This window comes from Struthio camelus, chromosome 7, assembly GCF_040807025.1.
Source record: "Struthio camelus isolate bStrCam1 chromosome 7, bStrCam1.hap1, whole genome shotgun sequence".
Taxonomy (NCBI): Eukaryota; Metazoa; Chordata; class Aves; order Struthioniformes; family Struthionidae; genus Struthio; species Struthio camelus.
In genome coordinates, this window is record NC_090948.1 from 38,087,978 (window position 1) to 38,108,303 (window position 20,326).

Consider the following 20,326-nt stretch of genomic DNA (forward strand, 5'->3'; position numbering starts at 1 on the left):
AGTAGCAACTTGCCCATAGGTTCAGGAGGAAGACAAGATGTGACTTTCAGGCAAACATCGCAAAGCATCTTTTTGCTCTATCTACTCAGTAGCAATACACAGAGACTCAGAACGGCCACCTGATTCGTTGGCTATAGTAAAGGTCTTAAACTAATGAAAGTGGCAGGAAATCAGACCCTCGAGAGTTTGCTCTATGGTACATAAAAATGAAACACAGGCAAAACGACATATGTATTTGTTTGCCAGGAAACTAATCAGCTTCATTTATTTGTGAATATAAACTGATCTGGTACTAAATAGAGATTAGCATTTAAAAATATGATAGCATGTTAAATTTTAACGTATGCAAACTGAGTCCCAGGACTGTTGTAGTAGGGAGTATCTGATTAAGACATCTGCAAGGCTGAGTCATAATAATAATAATGACTGAGTTGATACAAAGACAGATGCAAACATAAACAAGTGTTTCTACAATATGAGATGACTCCCCAGGTATACTGCGGGGCATGAACATAGACATTTTGAGAAGACGCATATGTAGATGAATTAAGGTATGAAATGGTATGTGTGCAGGATTGCTCTATGGAGATGGCTTTCCCCATAATGGCACTTCCAACACCTGTTGGTGTTCCTGACTTGAGATGCCAAGGAGCCAAATCATATGACAGGGAGAATAAAGTGCCAGAGGCTTTTACTTACCAGTGTGCATATTTGATCATGGCACTAAACATTTCTAAGTCACCTCTTATTTGGTTTCTGCAGCACAAACATAACATTTCCCAGTAACACTTTTTATGCGACTTAGGGGATAAACCTGCAAAAGGAACAGCTGTCTGTCTGGCCGTAAATTTATCTGGCAATTACTGCTGTATTTGTCTTAGTCAACTCATTGTACGTTACAGAGTAATTTGGGAACTGCGTATTACTGCATTTTTTGGTGAAACTCAGTGGACAAAATGCTGACAGCAAGCATCATAATTCTATATATTTTGCTTTTAAAAGAACAGGCAATAGTTGAGCAGGCTAAACACAAACTAGACCAAGAGCATAATTCGCAACTTCAACAATACCAAACTGATTGGAAAAAAGGAGAAAAACATCTGCCCTTTTTTGCTTCTGTAATATGAAAAGCAAATCTTGAGATTAAAAAAAAAATAATAATAATCAGCCATACTCACCAGAAAATTAAATTCAGGTCTCAGAGGCTCTTTGTGCAAGATTAGCTGGAAATCTCAGCCATATGAGATAGGAGCTCTCAGCTCTTAAAGTGTTGGAATTGCTGAATCCCTAATTATTAAGTCTTTTCTAGGGAGCATGAACAGGACCAAAAAATGCTCAAAACAGTGTTACACGATGAAAAAAATTCACTTCCCCTGTAAGTTAATCAAGTTACATCACCTCATACAATCTTATGTCATCATTTACTAGTCATGCATCCATCCCTGTCTTCTAGGGGAGAGGACTGTATGACCAAAGAAGTTGGACAGCAAGAGAAGGGAAGACTTTTCAGAGAAGAACTTCTCAGACTGCACGTATACGAGACAGAAAACCAAACAAGGCCACAATTCATTCACCTGCACCGGACACCTCTAAAGCGAGAACGAGCAGAGCAGTAGAAAATCTTGCATCACAGCAACTCTATTTTCTTCTGCATTCTGCATTGTAGCAATTCTGCAACCCACACTACCAAATGACTTGATATGTCTTCCATGACTAAGTCTAACGATTCTGAAGTACATCCTGATGTTGTAACGTCCTGCTTGCACAGTATATACTCTATACTCCCAAAAACGCAGCAGAGGACATAAAACACTTCAGTGTAACTCTGCAGTTTTTATTAACAACATCTGGGTTTCTCTTATGCTATTCTTATGATGAGCATGTGAGTTTTTCTGCTGCAAACTGGAGTAAGAGCTTGCTGTTTTCATTTGCGAAGCACACTGATTTATCGTTTTAAAACAGTAGTCCCCCCCCCCCTTTTTTTTTGATGTGCTGTGCATACCTCCTTCCCTCTTGGCACGTGCGTTTACACACATTGCGGACTGCAATTAAGACAGCTTTCCAGAGTATCACCTTTTAGAGTAATGCATATACTTAATACTTAGACTCCCTCCAAGAACATAAAAAGTGCAACTGTCACAATTCTGCTTCAGTTCCTTTCCAGCAGATAAGGAAAGGATTCAAGATGAATTTTTGAAACGCATAGGCATGGAAAAGGTGAGTAGCCTTTCTTTTCTTAGGTGAACACACGGTCTATTCTGCACTACGTACTTCAAACCTAGACTCTGGGGCAGTGGAACTCAAATACAAATTTAAATAGTTACTGAAAAATGAATTTGTCAAAGTCTGTATCAGCACTGAAGATGGTGATGAAGGTTAAGAGCTCAATGGCTCGTAGTTTATGGAAGACCTAGTTATGTTTCGAATATGCTCAAAGTAGATCTGTTACTCATGGTCACGCAAATTCTGGAAAGCAGTCCCAAAGCAAGGTCGTGCAATTTTGGTGATCATTTATACAGATTCTGAGAGTCTGTGAAACTGCCTGGATGCATAATTAGGAAGCGCACAAGGCAGATGAGAGAATGACGTTTGGGAATGGGGCCGCACCAGCTGCATACGAAACTTCAGCTTTATGCACAGAGTCCTCTTCTCTGCATTTAACCAATGTGCTGAAAAGGGCAGTGGATGGGCTGTAACTGTGAGAGTTCACTTTCGTGACATAATTGTATGTCAAGGGGGAACGGCCCTGACTTCAAACGTATCCACAAATATTGTCTTTCGCTAAACAGAATAATCCCCCTGGTAAGCTCAACAGACTGATCAAGTCTTAAAAGAGAGAGTGAATAACGCTGAGGAAGCCCTCTTTGCTAGACTGAAGTCTCTATATTGAAACAATCAGCAGGCACTCCTTCTGAGCTCTTTCTTAAAGGACATCAGATACTGTATCCTCCTTCAGTCACATCTCATTTAGATATATCAATCTTTGCATGACAGGACTAAAAAAATAAGCAAGAACGGCACAGGGCATGGGACATTCTGCATATTTGCTCTTGCATAAAAAGAAAGGAAAATCCTCTCCTGGTAGAAAAAGAAAATAATGCGACAAGTACTACTGTTTATACAAGAAGCATAGTGTGTAAGGGAGGACATGCAAAAATATACCAGAAGTTCCTGCTTTCAGGCGGGGGGGGGGGGGGGGGGGGGGAAGGGGGTTAACAAGGAATTGAGGGAAGGACAAGTCAGCTCTGACCTTCTTAGGTCAGAAACAAGAACGTTATCCAAGTTGCAGGTCCAACTACCTTGCTAAGGCCTGCTGCAGAAATTCTGCCTCTTGTGCCTTTGGTGCAGAATATAAAAATGAGGAAAACACACTTGTTTAACCAGCTACTTGAGATATATTTGTAATGAGCTGACATCACCCATAAATTTTAGACAAACAATAATGAAGTATTTTTAGACAACAAGACCTCTTCTTTGTCTTTTCTCCCTATGAGATGCCAGGGCTCTCTTGGAAAAGCAAACAAATGCAAGACTGCAGTAAACGTCTTAATAGCTTCCCTGCTTTGTTTTGTTTTCTCTAGCTTTTAACAAGAGGCTCAATTCCTATGGGCCACTGCCTGCAGCTGACAGGATCTAACTCATTCCTATGGAAGTAAAAAACGGGTAAAAAATGCTATATGTAGGAGAACTCTGTCATTAATAAAAGCAAAGGTACAATTTAAAATAGATACTTATTAACGGCTGAAAAAAACAGGATGATAGCAAGGCTTTCACCACTTGATTCCTTCCCGAGAAGTCCATGCCCGAAAGTTTCCCGAGAGAGAAATCTGCTGTGGTGTCTCTCATTGAGAGAAACCAGGTGGACTGAAGAGCGAACAAACTCAGTATGGGTGAACTCTTCATTTCTTTAAAAAAAGAAGTGAAAAACTACCCACAATTTCCAAACAAAAGGAAGGAGAAAAAGGGAATCCATCCTAAGGGTATTTTGAGTAAGCCAAAACATTGCTTTTTAAAAAAAAAAAAAAAAAAAAAGAGAGACTACATAGAATCATCAACTACGTTGTAGAGAAATGAAAGCGTAGCTAAACTGAGTCAGATTTTGCAAAGGAAATTAAAACCCAAAATAAAACACTGATTAGCTAAAGGAATAAAAAGACGGTAAAGAATGAAACGGGGATGTAGTGAGGATCAAGATAAAGCAAAAGAAACTCAATATGATAAAAAAACCAGAATGAACGCTTTGCCTCAGCCTTTAGGGGAAAAAATATGGTGTAGAACATGGCACAAAGATAGCCTGCTTAATAGAAATAAAGGCACAACTTCCGACAGAAATAAATATTCAAAGAGCCTAACACAGTAAACTCAGAGGGAATGGGTAGTCTCCAGGCCAGAATTTTGGAAGAAGTAACACATGGAATACACATCCAATAGAAAGGACCTTCAAGAAATGCGTCAAAACAAAGATACAATGCAATAACAGCATTCTTGGGGGGGAAAAAAAAAATTTTTCCCATCTCTCATAAAATTAGGGAATGCAGGTTCCCCATTCACTGTTTCCATAAACATGGATTATTAAAACGGTCTGAATACTACATGTGAGTGAGCACTTTGCCCTCTTTTTCTTCTTTGGAAAACTCACAGCAGCTCACCTCATTAGCCCACTAATTAAAAACAAAGACTTCCATGCAACTTAGACTTGGTGAACTCTCTTCCCTTTTTCTTGGCGTTTCTGTTAGGATGACTTTACTGCTGTTTCAACCATCGGTAGTTATTATTCATTTGAAGTCACTGCCACTCTCTATTGTGTTTAATATCTTAAAGGAATATTATTAGCTGTTACTTCAACCCAGCCGTCTCACACTCTTCAGCAAACTGCACTTTCCAACAGAAGCACCATTTTTAAGAAGTTCTAGCACATATCTTAACATTACCCTGCCTTTAATTATTAATGTTCCAAAAACCGTCAGCCTGTTTTGATTTTTTCATATATTCCACATGACAAAATTCTTGTCTTAAATTCCAGTATCTATCCCAATCTATTTTCATAACAGCAACAGTTTATTACCCAAATGTTGCTGTGCAAAATCAAGTTCTCAAAGCCCCTACAATTTAACTGAAATCAGAGGCTGAAAGAGTCAAAAGAAGGAATTAGGGATGTGAACTCTAAGAAATACGTGCAGCTACGTCCTCTGGATCAGGTATCTGATGACTTCAAATAAACGGCTACCACTGGATGAATGAATCCTTGTAAGTGTAACAATGGAAGGCATCTTAAGGGAGGCACCCTGCAGCTCCAGGAGCACTTTCATTACAGCTCATCAATGCAGCACATCAACCAACAATTAAGTTTCTCTATAAAGTGTTATTCACATTATACCTGCAAAATTGGAATGTATCTTTTACATCTCTATGGAAAAATTTTAATTTTGAAAGATGTAATCGGATAAGTTGCATTAACAACAGTATCTGGCAACATTTTAGAGTTACACATTCTCTGCATAATTACATGCTCGAAATGCTTCCTGAGGAACTGATCTGGAGAGATTCTGCTTTTATTTTGACGATGAAAAATCCTCCCCCCTGAATCAGTGTCCTTGCTCACTTCTCATTTTTCAGTTTTATTTTTAATCAACCATTTCTGTCTTTGATTCAGTCTTGAAATCCCCTGTAATCAGCAGCACGTTCTTCTTTGGCACTATATATGTAAGCTCCTAGAGTTGACTACAGAATGCTTTTATTTCCTCACCTGGGCTGCTGTGGTGACACCATACGTCTCAACAGCCATCAGATTTATTAAACTTCTTACAGGCAAACTGAAATGAAACTGGTATTGTCTGTAGTGTATCTAATTAGGAACGCAAAAACATCCTTGCTCAAAAAATGAATGCCAGGGTCTTCTGCTCTGTGCGCTGGCAGTCGGTATCTCTAGGGGACGATGGAGTAGCTTACTATCATTTCACCAAACAGCAAAAAAACCCCTCTCATGTCAGTCTCTGAATAATGATATTCATTAAGTAGAAAGCTGAACATGTCCTTTTTAATTAACTTTTTTTGATCTCCTGAGCACTTGTCAGGGCTTTGTGATTGCTGGACTGCTGATGTACATCCAAATACAGCTGAACAAATTTCAAGCCACGTTAATTCCCAAGGCAAACACATACATTGTTCAGGCTAATGGGAATTTCAGTAGAGGTGGAGGCAGGCTATTATCCAATTGGTCATACCTCTTCACTTCTCAGAAGGAGGTGTGTCTGCTCTTTGGTACCCACAGCTTCAGGCGCAGCCATAACTTCTGATACTTTCCTTTTTCTGGCCTTGTCAAATTACACTAGCAAAGCAGAAGTAGAAGATGCCACAGACAGGAATCTTCATATTAATACTGACCATTTAGGTGTTGTGCAATGACTTATCAACTCGGAGATGTACTATGCACTTGCATGGTACACTTACTCTGCACCGTATGCATATTCAATCTCTTCAGAACACAGTACCTTCCCCTCATCCTTCACAAAGCAATACAGGGCATGCAACCTCCTTTTTTTTTTTTGTTTTGAGTGACTGTCCATACACTTATATACATCACAGAGGCCTATAAGAATATACACTCAGTTTCCTGCAGAGAAGTGTTGGCATCTTCACAGAGACCGACTGAAGCTTTGTTAAGGTTCCTCAGTGCATCTCCCAGGGTATTTACCAAAAAAGAGCCTTTCAATAAATGAAGGCTCAGTCATGATGAGATCACGCGGGGTTCAAGCTCAAGAGGGTCAGACATATGGAAGATTCAGATCTCACTGAGGAACAGGTAGAAACAACTTTGTAATGTTCTTAAAAAAAAAAAAAAGAAAAAAGAAAAAGAAAGGAGAGTCAGTCACTGAGGGAAGGGGGGGGGGATGAACAACATGGGTATTAACTAAAGCTTATCTGATGTAGGAAAAGGTCAGATCTCCTAACCAAGACCCTTAGCCAATGTTCACTGAAACAGGAAGAGATCAGTAAGACCTAGCAGCCTCAATACGGTTTGCTTTGCCAGATAAATACATCTCACGTGAACTCCTCCTACTACGGATAAGAATCTTCTATAAAGTGGAAGAACAGAAGCAACCAGTACAACCTGTGAAGAAGGGCGTCCTGGGACTGGGGTAAGCACAGTTCCACATTAGCAAATAAGGAGTCCCAGAAACTTCTAATTGACAAAGATTCTCATATAAAAACCATTTACCTATGCTGGCACTTGGCTTTCCCTGAGTAGGGCTCTTGGAATTAACCAGAGAGGAGAAGAGTGCAACGCCTTTCCTAACTGTGGAACCAGCCGCTTGGGAGGCTGCCTAGCTTGCCAATAAAAGGTCTGACACTCTTCTTCTTGTGTCTGAGGCGTAACGGTTCATCTAAGAATTACTCCGGTTCCTAGCAGGAAATAGTAAAGCCACCAAGTAACATCTGCATTCACAGTCTAACCATATGGAGTAGCTGAGATCACCCATTGTAATACTGAAAAAGTGAAGGAGGCAAACCAGCCAGTTGAATCTGCTCCGATTTACTGCTCGCCTACAGAGAAGAGGGGAGCACGCAAGCCTCCTCTATTAATGCCATACGTAGCAATGGCAGTGGGTCTCACTACATAAACATGATTTTCCTGTCAGATACTGATTTTTCCTGTTTTATCCTGGAAAGTATCTGCTGAAAAACTGTTTTTCCTGAGGTATACAGAAACAAGTTGTACAGTTTTATGACGAGCAGAGAATCTACCTCCTTTAAAATATATGGTTGTTAAAATGCATCACCGAAAAGGCCTTTTTGAACTGAAAGTGTCTCCAACTTGGACTCCTTTCAACAGGTACACAGTTTAAAGAGGCATCAAGTGGAGATATTGCTTTCATCCAGACTGCAGACACATCACATTTTGTGGGATCTGTAAAAATAATCCGACCTAGGCGGGATGGCAAGAAAAGAAAATATTTGGGAAAGGCTGCAACAGAGGAAGACTAGTCAAACGTACGTGACAGGCACAAGCAGAAGGCAGACAGACACATGAAGACTCCTTGAATACATATGGTAGAAGCTGAATGTAATTCCAATAGGATTAGGAAAGCTCCTAAATCTGATAGAAACAAATGAAAGGAAAAAATGCTGCACAGTTGCAAGTCAGGAAAACAACAGTGTTTTAAGTCTTTCAGGCAACGGCAATGAAATTGGATGGTATTAGTTGAACCTTGCTTCATGTACTCAGGTGCTGAACACCACAAGCAGGTCAGGCTTCAGTGAACTCTTTAGATATTGTAAATCCTTATCTAGTTTTTAATGAACCCGTATAAAAGCACATCTGGGCAACCGCTCCAAGACAGAACCATTTAAGATCAATTAACTTCACTAACTTGTAGGTGAAGTGAAAGCAAAGCGTACCATACAACAGTGTTTCAGGATTTCTGTTCAGTGTATACACAATATCATAAATGACAACCGCAGTAAGGACTGGACCTTTTAAAGATTCTGCACACTGAATTCCTACTGAAACTGTTCAACTTACATATCACAATATTTTAAGAGGAGACTCACCTTTATTTTCCATACTAGCCAGCAGTACACGTTTACAGTTAAAAGAAAGAAGAATGTTTCTTTCGACTCAACTGCAGAAGACAGTACTTCTTTGAAAACATATCTACACTTTTATTAATGTTTAATTTTATTCCTAAAAACTTACTGAACATAAGGATCCTATAGCTCAGTGGTTATCTGGCATCATTTGAAATGGGATTTGTGGACCGAAGATATTTGGGGGAAATTCTGTATCTGACAAAAGTCCGTGTGTTTCCAATTTTAAAAATTTGCTCTTCTGAAACCTTCTCATGAACTACTGGATAAGCACTTGGATAATCCATCATTTTTTAAGGAGGTGGATTCAATCATACTGATAGAAATCAGGTTGTTAAGTGTTACAGTTTGAAGTCAACAAAACTTCAACAGGAGTTTAATAGGATCACCAGAATATCCTCTCTATTCCTACATCTCATCGAATAAGGTTGAGGGCAGAACAACAACTTTGTCAAGTATTCCAGATAGTCCAGTCTTTCAAAATTCCAGATGTTTTAGAACAATTTCAGGTAGGTTTACAGTTAATCACGTATGAAGTAAATCAAGATCTTTATGAACCCGACTTACCTAAATACTTTTAAAGAACAAAGCACATTTTTCTCAGATGTTCTGATATGGTACCCTTGTTCTGTACAGAACAGAATTCCGGCCTCCTTGAGTTATCATCATGTGTATCCCAAGTAACCCAAAATCCCCCTATCAGTTCAATGTGGATAGGAGCTTTGGGGCATACTTGACATACATAGTTCGACACTCTCCTGAGAATGCCTTAATGTCCTGAATTGTCCTATAGGGGAATATTAAACGAATAAATCAAAAACTTACCCGAATCACCATGACTGAGCATCTGATATTATGAATTGTATCATAGACCTTCTTAGAAACGTCCACAAACTGATTATCATCGAACAGATGCATTTTGTTCTTGTTTAAGCTCTCCAACGCAGTATTTACTTGACTAATAAACTCTGGAATCACTATTTAAAAAAAAACCAAACACATACAAACAAAATCCAGTTAGCATAAAAAGGATAAAATATATCATTTTTATTTCTGGCAAATTCCCAGTTACACTGATCAAAACTTGATTAATGAGATAAAAGAGCATGACAGTGACAACGTGGTTATAAACACGTGGAAAACCGTTTGTAATTTTTATCACACGGTGCTTGGTGTGCACTTAAGTTGTGGATGGCGATAGAGTACAACAAAGGAGAGGAAACTTTCCCCAAGAAGGGCTTGGGAGCAGTAGCTGCTAAAACTTTCCACTGACTTCAACAGTAATCTTGCCCACAGAATCAGGACTGGCTATCTTGATTCAAGGCTGGAACTACTACTCAACAGAGAAAATCCTGCTGTTTCAGAATCTGCTTTCATTCTGAACTGTGACAAAATTAGGCAAAGACGGATGTTTTTCCTCAAACTAAATAGCACCAAAACTATAACTTGGACTTGCCAAGGCAGTCTCCCCTTGTTTTATTGAATCATGCAGAAATAGTTCATTTTGAGTCGGTTTGATGTTAATCTGCGTTTGACCCAGAATCTCCGGAGAATTTTTGTTCTGGGGCTTCACAGGCCCATTTTGCCTTGTGACCTGGTAGCACTGTATCTCCCTTAATCCTTCACAGCAGTTCAAAGCAAAAGAAAGAAAACCCTTCACTACGGAAGATTTTATTTTCTCCGCCCGCTTTCCTTTGCGATGCACAAAATAGAAAGTACACCCCGAAAATACACCGCACACAAGCAACTCAAACAAATACAGATAAAACTCATCTGAAATGAAAATTTTTCAAGCACTCTTTTCCTATTACTTAGAGGCTGAAGACACAGGACAATTTGAGAGGAAAGAGAGAGCAATCAATTTGTGTAATCTTTATTATGAATTACATATACCTTACAAAAGAAAAGCTACATTTAGGCAATGTGTTGGTCTGAAACATGAATATAAAATTCTTTCCGGCCCTTCTTCCACAAACCAACAGAGAGCCAAAAATCTACCTGTCTTTCTTGGTTTGTAATTCATAAATGCATACCACATGAAAGCAATGGTATCAACATCTTACATGTAAATCATCTCCAGCAAATTCTGAAGTACGTGATCAATCCTTATGCAAACTTCAGCTGAAGTCAACAGGACTTCTGAATTAGAAACTCTGGCAACAGATACTTTAACATGAGCAGACATGACCTGATGATACTTCAACCCCTGACTTCCCACGGAAATTTCAAAACATAACACCGCAGACAGTTAAATCTGCTCTTAAATTACAGTAACTTCACTGTCATAGAGGTCAGCTATGCTCCGTCTAGAGTACGGTTTCGTCATGTGCCAGTACTCAGAAGTAACAAACTTCAGTTAATTTAGTGGTAGCGGGAAGGTTCACTTGCTTCTGTAAAATAGCTCCTCCATCTACAAATGTGAGACCAGCAGATGCCATTTAGTTTGAAAAATAGGAAATTTAAGTTCCTTTCTTCCCTCTTCAGATTATCACTTGAATTACTCTGGCCTTCCAGAAAGGTCAATGAGAAGCACAGGTTTTTAAATTGTACTGAAAGAAGAGGTACATTTTTCATCAGCAACGAAATGGAATACTTCAGAGAGAGAGAGCACATAGTGCACTTTGAAACCTATATATTTTTTAAAGAAACCCAAATGCCATATGGTTTCAGAAGACAATTTGTTCTGTTAAACAACGAGCACAGCTCGTAGGTTATTAAAATAATGGTAAGTGTAGCAATTTTAAACTAAACAGTCACCTCATATAACATTTACAGGAAATTCAACATTCAGCTCTTCGCAGCCTTGGCTGTGAAGAAGAGCTTAGAAAGTTTCCAAGAATTCAAAATCTCTACTGGTATGGTCAAAACCAACAAGTGTTTTCCAGGACCTCTCTTCTCAGGCCATTGTACTTGTTTTCTTTATTGCATTATTGTAAAATACAGATTGCCTGCTTACCAGCAGCATTTGCTGCAGCACAACTGCCTGCTGCCCTCTTCTTGTACTAGACAGGCTATTTCGTTTAACTGTTGAAGCTGCATCCTGCACTCATCTGCTTTCCATATGCTTATTACCGTCCTCTTCACGGCTCTTTCCAAAGCCGGACTCGTTATCTCAGTGCTTTTGCTTTTCTGAACAAATTCTGAACGTATCACTGACGAAAGACAACTTCAAGGAAATGTATCCCTTCTAGCTGAAACGCTATTGGTGGAATTACTGCTCAACTATAGACTGCATTTCATTATAAAAATATTATCTCAATGGTCGCACTTAGATAAGAAACAACTATCTGTTTTTAAGACAGTTACTTTCCATCAGTATCATTTGCACACGCAGGCAATTAAAATAGACAACAATTAAAATTATACCTCAAATATATGTATGCAACACCCTGCTAATGAAACATACACATTTTCTGGTAGTTCACTTGCTGCTACAAAAGCTATCAAACCCTGTCTCTGATCGGTTTATTCCCTCAGATCCGTGACTCCAGTCTTGATTGTGTATGATTTATCTTATTTTGAGTTCCCAACAAAACGACTACTCAACAAGCGGGTCTTGTGGATACACGAGTTCTTTTCCGTGGATGACTGGAATCGGTAATACGCTGCAAGGGCGCATAAGCACGTGAACCCAAGCTGAGAGCTGATCTTCTATACTGCCTTTCTCCTTCCCTCCCTTTTTGTGCCAGCAAAGGAGTTGCCTATACGGGAGGCTGCTTCACACACCCTCAAATAGCCCAGGTATCACTCTGAAATGAACACTGCTTTATGCAGACTCTAATTACATTAACAATGTGCATCTCTGCTGCATTCTGCTTTACTTCTCTAGGCAAACTAAAAATAGAGAAAAAGGGCTACAGGGTAATAACGCTGAAATAGACTGATTTTTTCAATTGTTCTAAAGCCAAGAAAAATAAAAGGCGTAAGTAAATAAAGGTGTAATAAAGGTGTAAGTAAATACAACAATTTCAAGCACTGTGCAATTAAACCTATCTTTGTATTTTAAGCTACTAACACAAACATCTTGAAAAGTCTTATTACGGTTTAGGGATTTCTTTAAATTAACACAATTTTTGAAGAAAGCATTACAATTTTTATTTAGATTTTTGTATTATTTTCCATTTTTTCCCCCAATCAAAACCATGAACAAATTTCAACTTGAACATCTGGAATCCTGCCTCTCCTCTTCATGTTTTGGAAAATACCAATACTGCTCATAATCATAACTTTGAAAGTCCCCCAAATCCAAACTAATTTACAGATTTGATGATTCCAAAATCACGTTTTGTGCTCTTCCTGAAGTTAAGCTTCTCATTTTAAATTTCATCATGTCTTCCCCAATTCTCCTCTTGTTTTAAATAATAATTGTTTCAGCCTTTCCTTGCAGGCCACGTCTTCTAGATCTCGTAATAATTTTTGCTTGACCTTCTCATTTTCGACCAAAAAACAACTAATGAATCCTATCTGTAGTCTACAGGCAGTCACAGCCGAGCTCTTCATTCAGAGGCTACCACTTCCGCATAGCGCAATCACATCAGGTAACCCAGGAATGTAAACTTTGCTAATCACTTCATTACAACCTAGCAACCTATGCCTGTTATTTTTAGTGTCCAAATCATCCGGAAAACAGGGTTCCAGCTTTGTAGAAGGCCAGTGCTCAACAGGTGAAACTATCAGTCCAACTATTGGTAGCTTTTAATGAACTCGGGCTAAGTGATCAACATCATCGATCAGCATAACTCAAAGAGCAACAATCTCCACAGCTAAAATCTCTGACACCAATGCAACGCTTGACTAAAGAGTGCCTTAACAAAATCAATCTACTGCAGGTACGGAATTATGAAAGCGTGGCATCAGAGTAAAAACGCAATCTAAAGAAACTTACACAGGCCATGCTGGACTTCAAAATAATCCCTAGAACAGGTTTCAGTGTTACTGATACGTCCTAGAACTCAAAAATACTGGTTTTTTCCATATTTTTTCCATTTTTTTTCAATTTAAAATATATTATGGTTTATGTATTTGACAAAAGGCAAAAATTATTAAAATATTTTCGCAAAAAATCGAAACACAAGTTACTTTTCACTGTTCTTATACTCAAGTACTGGAAACAAGACAAGGCTGTGCCCTGCCATCTCTGTCAGTTTACTCCCCTGGTCCTAGCCCTTGTGCTTATGCCGGAAAGAACTGAGCAAAGTACCGTTCTCCCTCTTAGCTCCTCTCAACTGAGGAAGTCGCAGTTTCTCAAGGATGTCAAGGGAGAGCAAGTGTGGTGGATTGTGCATGTACATATAGACAGCTTAATTCACGAAAAAGAATTAGCGGTAAATAACTCGCCTTTCACCTGCAATGCTTGTCTATAAGTATGTACATTGTCAGCATATATACACATACCATGTATCCCACTAGAATGAATACTGAAAACTTCTCTTCCAAAAGCAGCTTTGGGAAACTGGAGTGACAACACTGTGCCCACTTGAATAAACGAAGCTCTCTGGGTCAGACCTACAGATCTCAGCTACAGAGAGACTGTGCAAAACAGTCATAGAAAATTCTTGAACTCTGGTTCACTGACCTTTCACAGCAAAGGAGAAGACTCCTTGTCGGCAGTCAGGTATCCAGTGAGAAATATTCTAATCTGAAATAACCGAACCAGGGGACTGCTTGGTAGAACATCTGAAAAAACGGGCAATCTTCCTAAAACAGTTTCTCCAGTCAATATAAAAGATACAGGATACCTAGAGTGAATAAAACGGTTTCAACTGAAGAAATACACAGCTTAGAGTAAAAATTAAATGAAGGCTACTATCTTAATTGAACTTCTAATATCAAATTCAATAACAACTCAGGGAGGAATGAAAGAGAACGGTATAAAAGCAGGATCTGTCCTAAGATCTGGAATCTCACTCTCCCACTCTGTTAGCTGAAGTACGTGCTATGGAAAAAAAAAAAAAACTGCTTTAATCAAAAATGTTGGAAAGAGTAAGCAAAAAGGCTTTTCTCCTGAAGACAGTAAAATCAGAGTCAGATACTGCTGTGCAACTAGGATTATAATCCTAGCCCTATTAAAAAGCCCTATTAACTTTCACAAACCCACCAGAAGGTGGATTTTTTTTAGTACATAAAAGCCAACAACACTGGAATATAAAGTCAAAACAGATATTAAATGAACCCTGACTAAACCAATATGCCTGCTTTCTTGAGATCAAAGAAATAAAGCAGACTCGCAGGCAGGCAAGTTAAAATGGATGACTGCAACCTAGATCTTTGCCAAGCTACACATTTTAACCACTTAGCCTAACACCAACTTTTCGCATACTGTTTCTTTCCATTAGTTAGCTTGCAAGCAGGAAAGAACAGCCCCACTTTAAAACCATGTAAGATGGAGAGAACAGAGATTCAGCTGCTGATAATGACCTGGGAAATGCTGTACTTCATACATAGTATCAGAAATGCATCGTCCTCTGTCACCCAGAAGGTAACTCTTGCCAGAGGAGAGCCTGAAGCGAACGGACACATTCTCTCTCCCAACCACATCAGGTTAAGACTGCAGCTGACAAGAATCCTGGGAAGAGACTTATTTCACAACAAAAAAGCTGGCATTTGTTGATCTTCAAGACTAAGATATGAATCTTACAGTACCCACAACTCCTGCAAAATAGTCTTCAGATATTCATCGTGTATCTCCCCTCTTGTGTTCATTGGCCTGTGGTGGCACCCATCAAATCCAATGGGTATAGCTGATGTCTCTTGACCCAATCTGTGACTGACCCTGCCTGGATATACCTTTTGGCCTACGGCTGTCTGTCCAGTGACTGGACGGTGACTGGAGAAAGCAACTAGCCATCAAACGCCACGTGCCCAGAGCAAGTGACGGCTGCCCGCCAAAGAAGGCTCGAGAACATGCCGGAATCATCCTGAACCTGCCAGAACCACCACGCGATGTAGTATGACCACACCCCCAATTCGGCTATGGCCACGAATAACCGCCGTGGGCTTCCGAACCTCGAGATCACAGGTCTGCTGTGAAGTGACGGAACTCCCCTCAGATCGGGACGCCGCCGGAGGAATTCCCACCGGGATTTAAATCTCTCCGCATGGTTGCATGTTCGGTGCACCTACTGGACGGTTATTGTCCAATTTGCAGAAGCAAGGCTTCTCTGCTAAAAGGGGACTGGGATTGTCCAAATCATGGAAGAGATAGCTTCTTTGTTCCTTTTTGCTTTTCCCTTTTGAGAGTAGTTACTTACCCTGCTTTTGTCTGTTACCTTGTTTCTGTTCCTCTCCTTCTTTCATAACGCAGAAAACGTATGTAAATAGTCTGATATATGTAAATGGTTTGATAAATACGTTTACTAGTTAATCACTTTATTTGTTAATCACATTCATTCACTAATAGTAGGAAAGCCTATACCGACATCCCGAATCTGTTATATCTGTTATGGTTCAATAAACTGTTTAATGATGCCTCTGAACTGGGTGGGTACTCAGTCATTCCGTGACATGGCCTGAACGAACTGAGGTTGCCTGCAAGAGTATCAGGACTCCTGGAAGTTAACCCAGTAACATGTGAATCCAAAGCTTAATGCACTCAATCCAGAGAGAGAAATCACTAGCCTCAAGCATAAGCAGTCATTCGGACCACAGAAACACCGAACAGTCGAGGCCAGAAGGGACCTCTGGAGAGCTACCGTATGTTAGCAACGGAATAATCCTTTCTCAGATATAATCTCAAGACAAGGATACGAAGAACGGTGCTTGAAGTCGACACTCTTAGGAGCATCAATGATCTAGAAGGTCTCATCTCCGTATAGTCTTAAGGTGGCAAGGTAGAAAATTATCCTGTTCTCAGTGCTTGCATTTAAGTATTCCTATTATATCCATTAGTAAGTGGACTGACATTTAAAGAAGAAAAAAGAATTCTCTTGACATTTGTGGTGGACATTAAATCTCCTGAACAGTATTACTTTTTGTGCTATTGCACAATTAAATTTGCACTGTTGTGTTAAAACACCTACTGTAGTGTAACACAGGTATGCAGAAAGGACACAAATATAAGATGACACTCAGGATCACTGGACTCATGCACGTTGCACACATACACACACACGATGAATCAGAACCAAAAGAACTACAGAAATGTAGGTCCATTTGAATTCTCATATTAATAATAATTAGTACAATTATTTTTGAACTCTGACTGCCACACTCGCCATCCAAAAAAACAGAATTTTCATTTTCTCTCTAGTTCTGAGAGCATTTAAATGTATGTTGCCTTTGTACATTGTACAAATTGACATTGTTGGCAATTGTACATTAAAAAACCCATCTCTTCGTATTCTGTACTACAGTGGAGACCATCACTCACGCATCAAGCTGCCACAGTCATACAGTATGAAAGCAAGGTGCACACAAATCAAAGAATAGATGTGAAATGAAAAGAAAAACACATGATACATCAAATAGCCTTTAGGAAAAACCTATATTAACAAAAATAAATAGCTAACATTAAAAACGGTTCAAAAATACAATCCCATATTTCTATTTAACAATTTTATACTGAGTTCTTTATTCTGTTGTATGAGAATAATTATTTCCTTTTATTGAAAAATCTACATTTCTATCCAAAACGTTCTCTAAACTAAAAGAAGTTTCCCAAAAGAGCAGTGTGATTCAGTTGCTCGACCCCATTAAAATATTTTTTCATAGTCCATAAAATAAATCCATTGACTCTAATTCCATTCTGAAAATGTGCCTACTATATCGAAGTTTCCATTAATAACGCCACATCTAATGGTATGAAATACCCTGGTTTTTCTACAAAACCCATTATCACAGATCCAATTATCTAGTATCCTCCTAACATTAAATCATGGCCCTTGCTCATCAACTCCTTTCAAGTAATAGCTATCTTTATCATTACGAGGAAAATTCAAGGTATTTTGAGCAATGCAAGACAGAAGGAATTTCTAAGTATTTAGTAAATCTCATAAAAAATCTTAAAAAAAAAAAATCTTTAATCTTTATATAAAATATCCTGAAAAACTGAACTGAGTTTTTCACTACTCTCTCTTCCAAAGCAACTCAACTTTGAGAACATCTAACATCTACATAGGTCACGGAAGGCTCTTGCTTTGACTTCCAACTCGTCTGGGATCACACCGGGATGGATTCTGGTCTTTGATTAGACCTACACGTTACAGCATGCTAACTGAGATTTCTTTTTGACAGAGCCATTCCTTATTCCTTTCTTAAATACTGCAGCTATATTGGCAGTGATGCAAATCTGAAATTCCCCTTGTGTTCTAAGAAACCGACTTCTCCATTTCAAAAAAAAAAAAAAAAAATGCACAGTTTATTCTTGTAAGTTACGTAGGTAAAATTATCAGCTGTTGATTAGGAAAAAAGTATCCATCTTTGCAACAGACTGATAATAGATGATAGATTTTTAACAGTCTCCTAATTTCCCTATTTAAAGCAAGCAGCTTATAGCATCCTTGTAAAGAGAAAGTTATCACATACGCTTAAACCCTGCCATCAGGAAAGCGCTACAGGTAAGACGGCAAGGGTATACATATACCTTCAACCCCTCAGGTGAAGGGTCCGAAGAAACAACAGCTGTAAAGCAAAAATACAGGAACACAGCACAACAAAAACGACACAAAAATAACCTTCCCTCCCCCGTAAGTAGTAAAGCAACAAAGCAACAAAACACTTCCGGTGTGAAAAAAATTTGATTGCATTTTTCTTCCTTGTCATGAATGGTAACTCACCATGTCCTCTCTGTCTGCCTTTTCAATTTCCTCTGTGCTTCTCAGCATCGTTTCTTAACTGTTTGTTTGATTTTGATTAGCACTGTGAAAGCTACAAAACAATAACACAATGTCCTTCAACCCTAACCTCCTGAGAACGCTTTTCAGTGTTCTCTCCAAGAACTGTACAATACATTAGGTTTCCCATTTAATGATGGCAATGAAAGTTTTGCTGTTAAGCTGATCTTCTAGCAAGAAGTTAAGATGAATCCTCTTGTCACAACATAAGCAGAGAGTTGTGGCAAGTCACATGTATCTCAAGTATTTTGTTGTCCCCAATAATCTGACCACTTGAGAGATGGTGTGATTGTCATAGATAGCTTCTTTCAGAGGATTTAAATGGTTTTCCAGTTGCAAGAGTTCAACTAAATTCAAAGGCATAATGAAATGCAGAAGCATGGTGAACTATAGTGGAAAGGACTAAAAACGGAGCTATTATTTGAATGAAGGGTAATACTGGTATACAGAGTAAATGAAACGTAGTTAATACCTGCAGTCTTTCTTCAGTACTCTCTATTTCATCTCACACTCTGAGACCAAAGGACAGTGTGCACTTCTTGTGATTTAAAAGCAACTATTTACCAATTTCTTCCGGAGTAGTACCTAAGAATTTCTCCTCAAAAGAACAGACTTGTATATTCTAGCAACCAAACGCTAATGCTAAGTATTATATTTATTTGTAATGTCATTCTAATCTAAAGTGTGTATACTAAGCACTAACCACATAATAAATAATAACCACCCAAGCTAAGGCAGCTGTGCCAGCCACAGCACAGAATTTGAAATACAAGAGATTCCTCCAGTAGAGGCTCAAGTTATACCTCCCAAGGCACGCTATTTAGAACGGAATAAACTGTTTAATGAGCGGTAGAGACATCTCTGTTAGAGGTGCACAAAAATACATTAAAATAATAACGGAATTACTGCAAAGATGATCCTGCACTCACGGCAAACGTTGAACTGAATGACATAAACAGTCTTTTCAAATCCTAATCAGCTGTAATTCTTTGTAACAAATGCACATAATACACTAGTAATGTGAAGATTAAGTTGTTTCTAAATTTTCTTTCATTATAGTACAGACACTTAATTTCAAGCTTGCTAACGTTTTTGTGATATAATGTTAAATTGGAGACATTTAATTAAAATACTATATCCCATCACTTGTAGAGACAGACATACAAGGAGAAGAGGAGCTTTCTGACTGGGTGCTTTTGATATATCCCTTCTAGAAGTATTACTGTTCACGTTTAATCACAGCTTTTGTGGTAAAAAGCTTAAACGTGTTATGCCGAAAAAGGGATTAACAACATTTTTGGAACTTGTAAAGATATGAAATACTTCACCCATATTCTTCTGCCAATCTTAATTGAAGGCCAATATATCAGATAAAAGATCTCTGAATCGTCCACAGTGGTTTTCTCTCTTTTTTTTGAGTATTTAGACAAAAGTACTATAAATGGTCTTTGTGAGATTAATTTAGTATTTCATGCTGGTTTCTGCATAATGAAAGCATGATATAACAATAAATAACCGAATTAGAGGCCCGTTGCACACAGAAAACAGTTGCACACTAAAGTAGGATATAATTAGTATTTACTTCCATTCAACCCCACATTATGTATACTGGAAGAGTGAAACCAGCCAGTGTATAGACATTTTGTAACATTGTGACACCGCTAGTGACATAACCACCAACAAGCCTTTTGTAACACAGCTAAGCATACATACATACACACACACACACACACAGATGTCTATCCATTAAAATAATACGTGACTATAAAGGAGCCAAAAGAGACTTGTTGTATAGGGACACAAACAGTACAGAAAAAACATGCACAAGCAGTAAAATCTTCCAGAACAAAGGATGTAGAACTGATATGAAAGATGTCTGGTGAAACCAGAATAAGCAGAAAAGGCAC

The 20,326-nt window shown here is 38.7% G+C and overlaps 1 protein-coding gene across 13 annotated transcripts in view; it reads right to left on the bottom strand.

Moving 5' to 3' along the window:
• CTNNA3 (catenin alpha 3) overlaps positions 1-20,326 on the bottom strand; it is a 571,770-nt gene that overhangs the window by 105,526 nt on the left and 445,918 nt on the right. For all 13 annotated transcript variants that reach the window (XM_009676053.2, XM_009676026.2, XM_009676018.2 and 10 more), the window contains one exon: positions 9,415-9,566. In XM_009676053.2, coding sequence (XP_009674348.2) covers positions 9,415-9,566 — 152 coding nt within the window. The remainder of the gene's footprint in view (positions 1-9,414; positions 9,567-20,326) is intronic.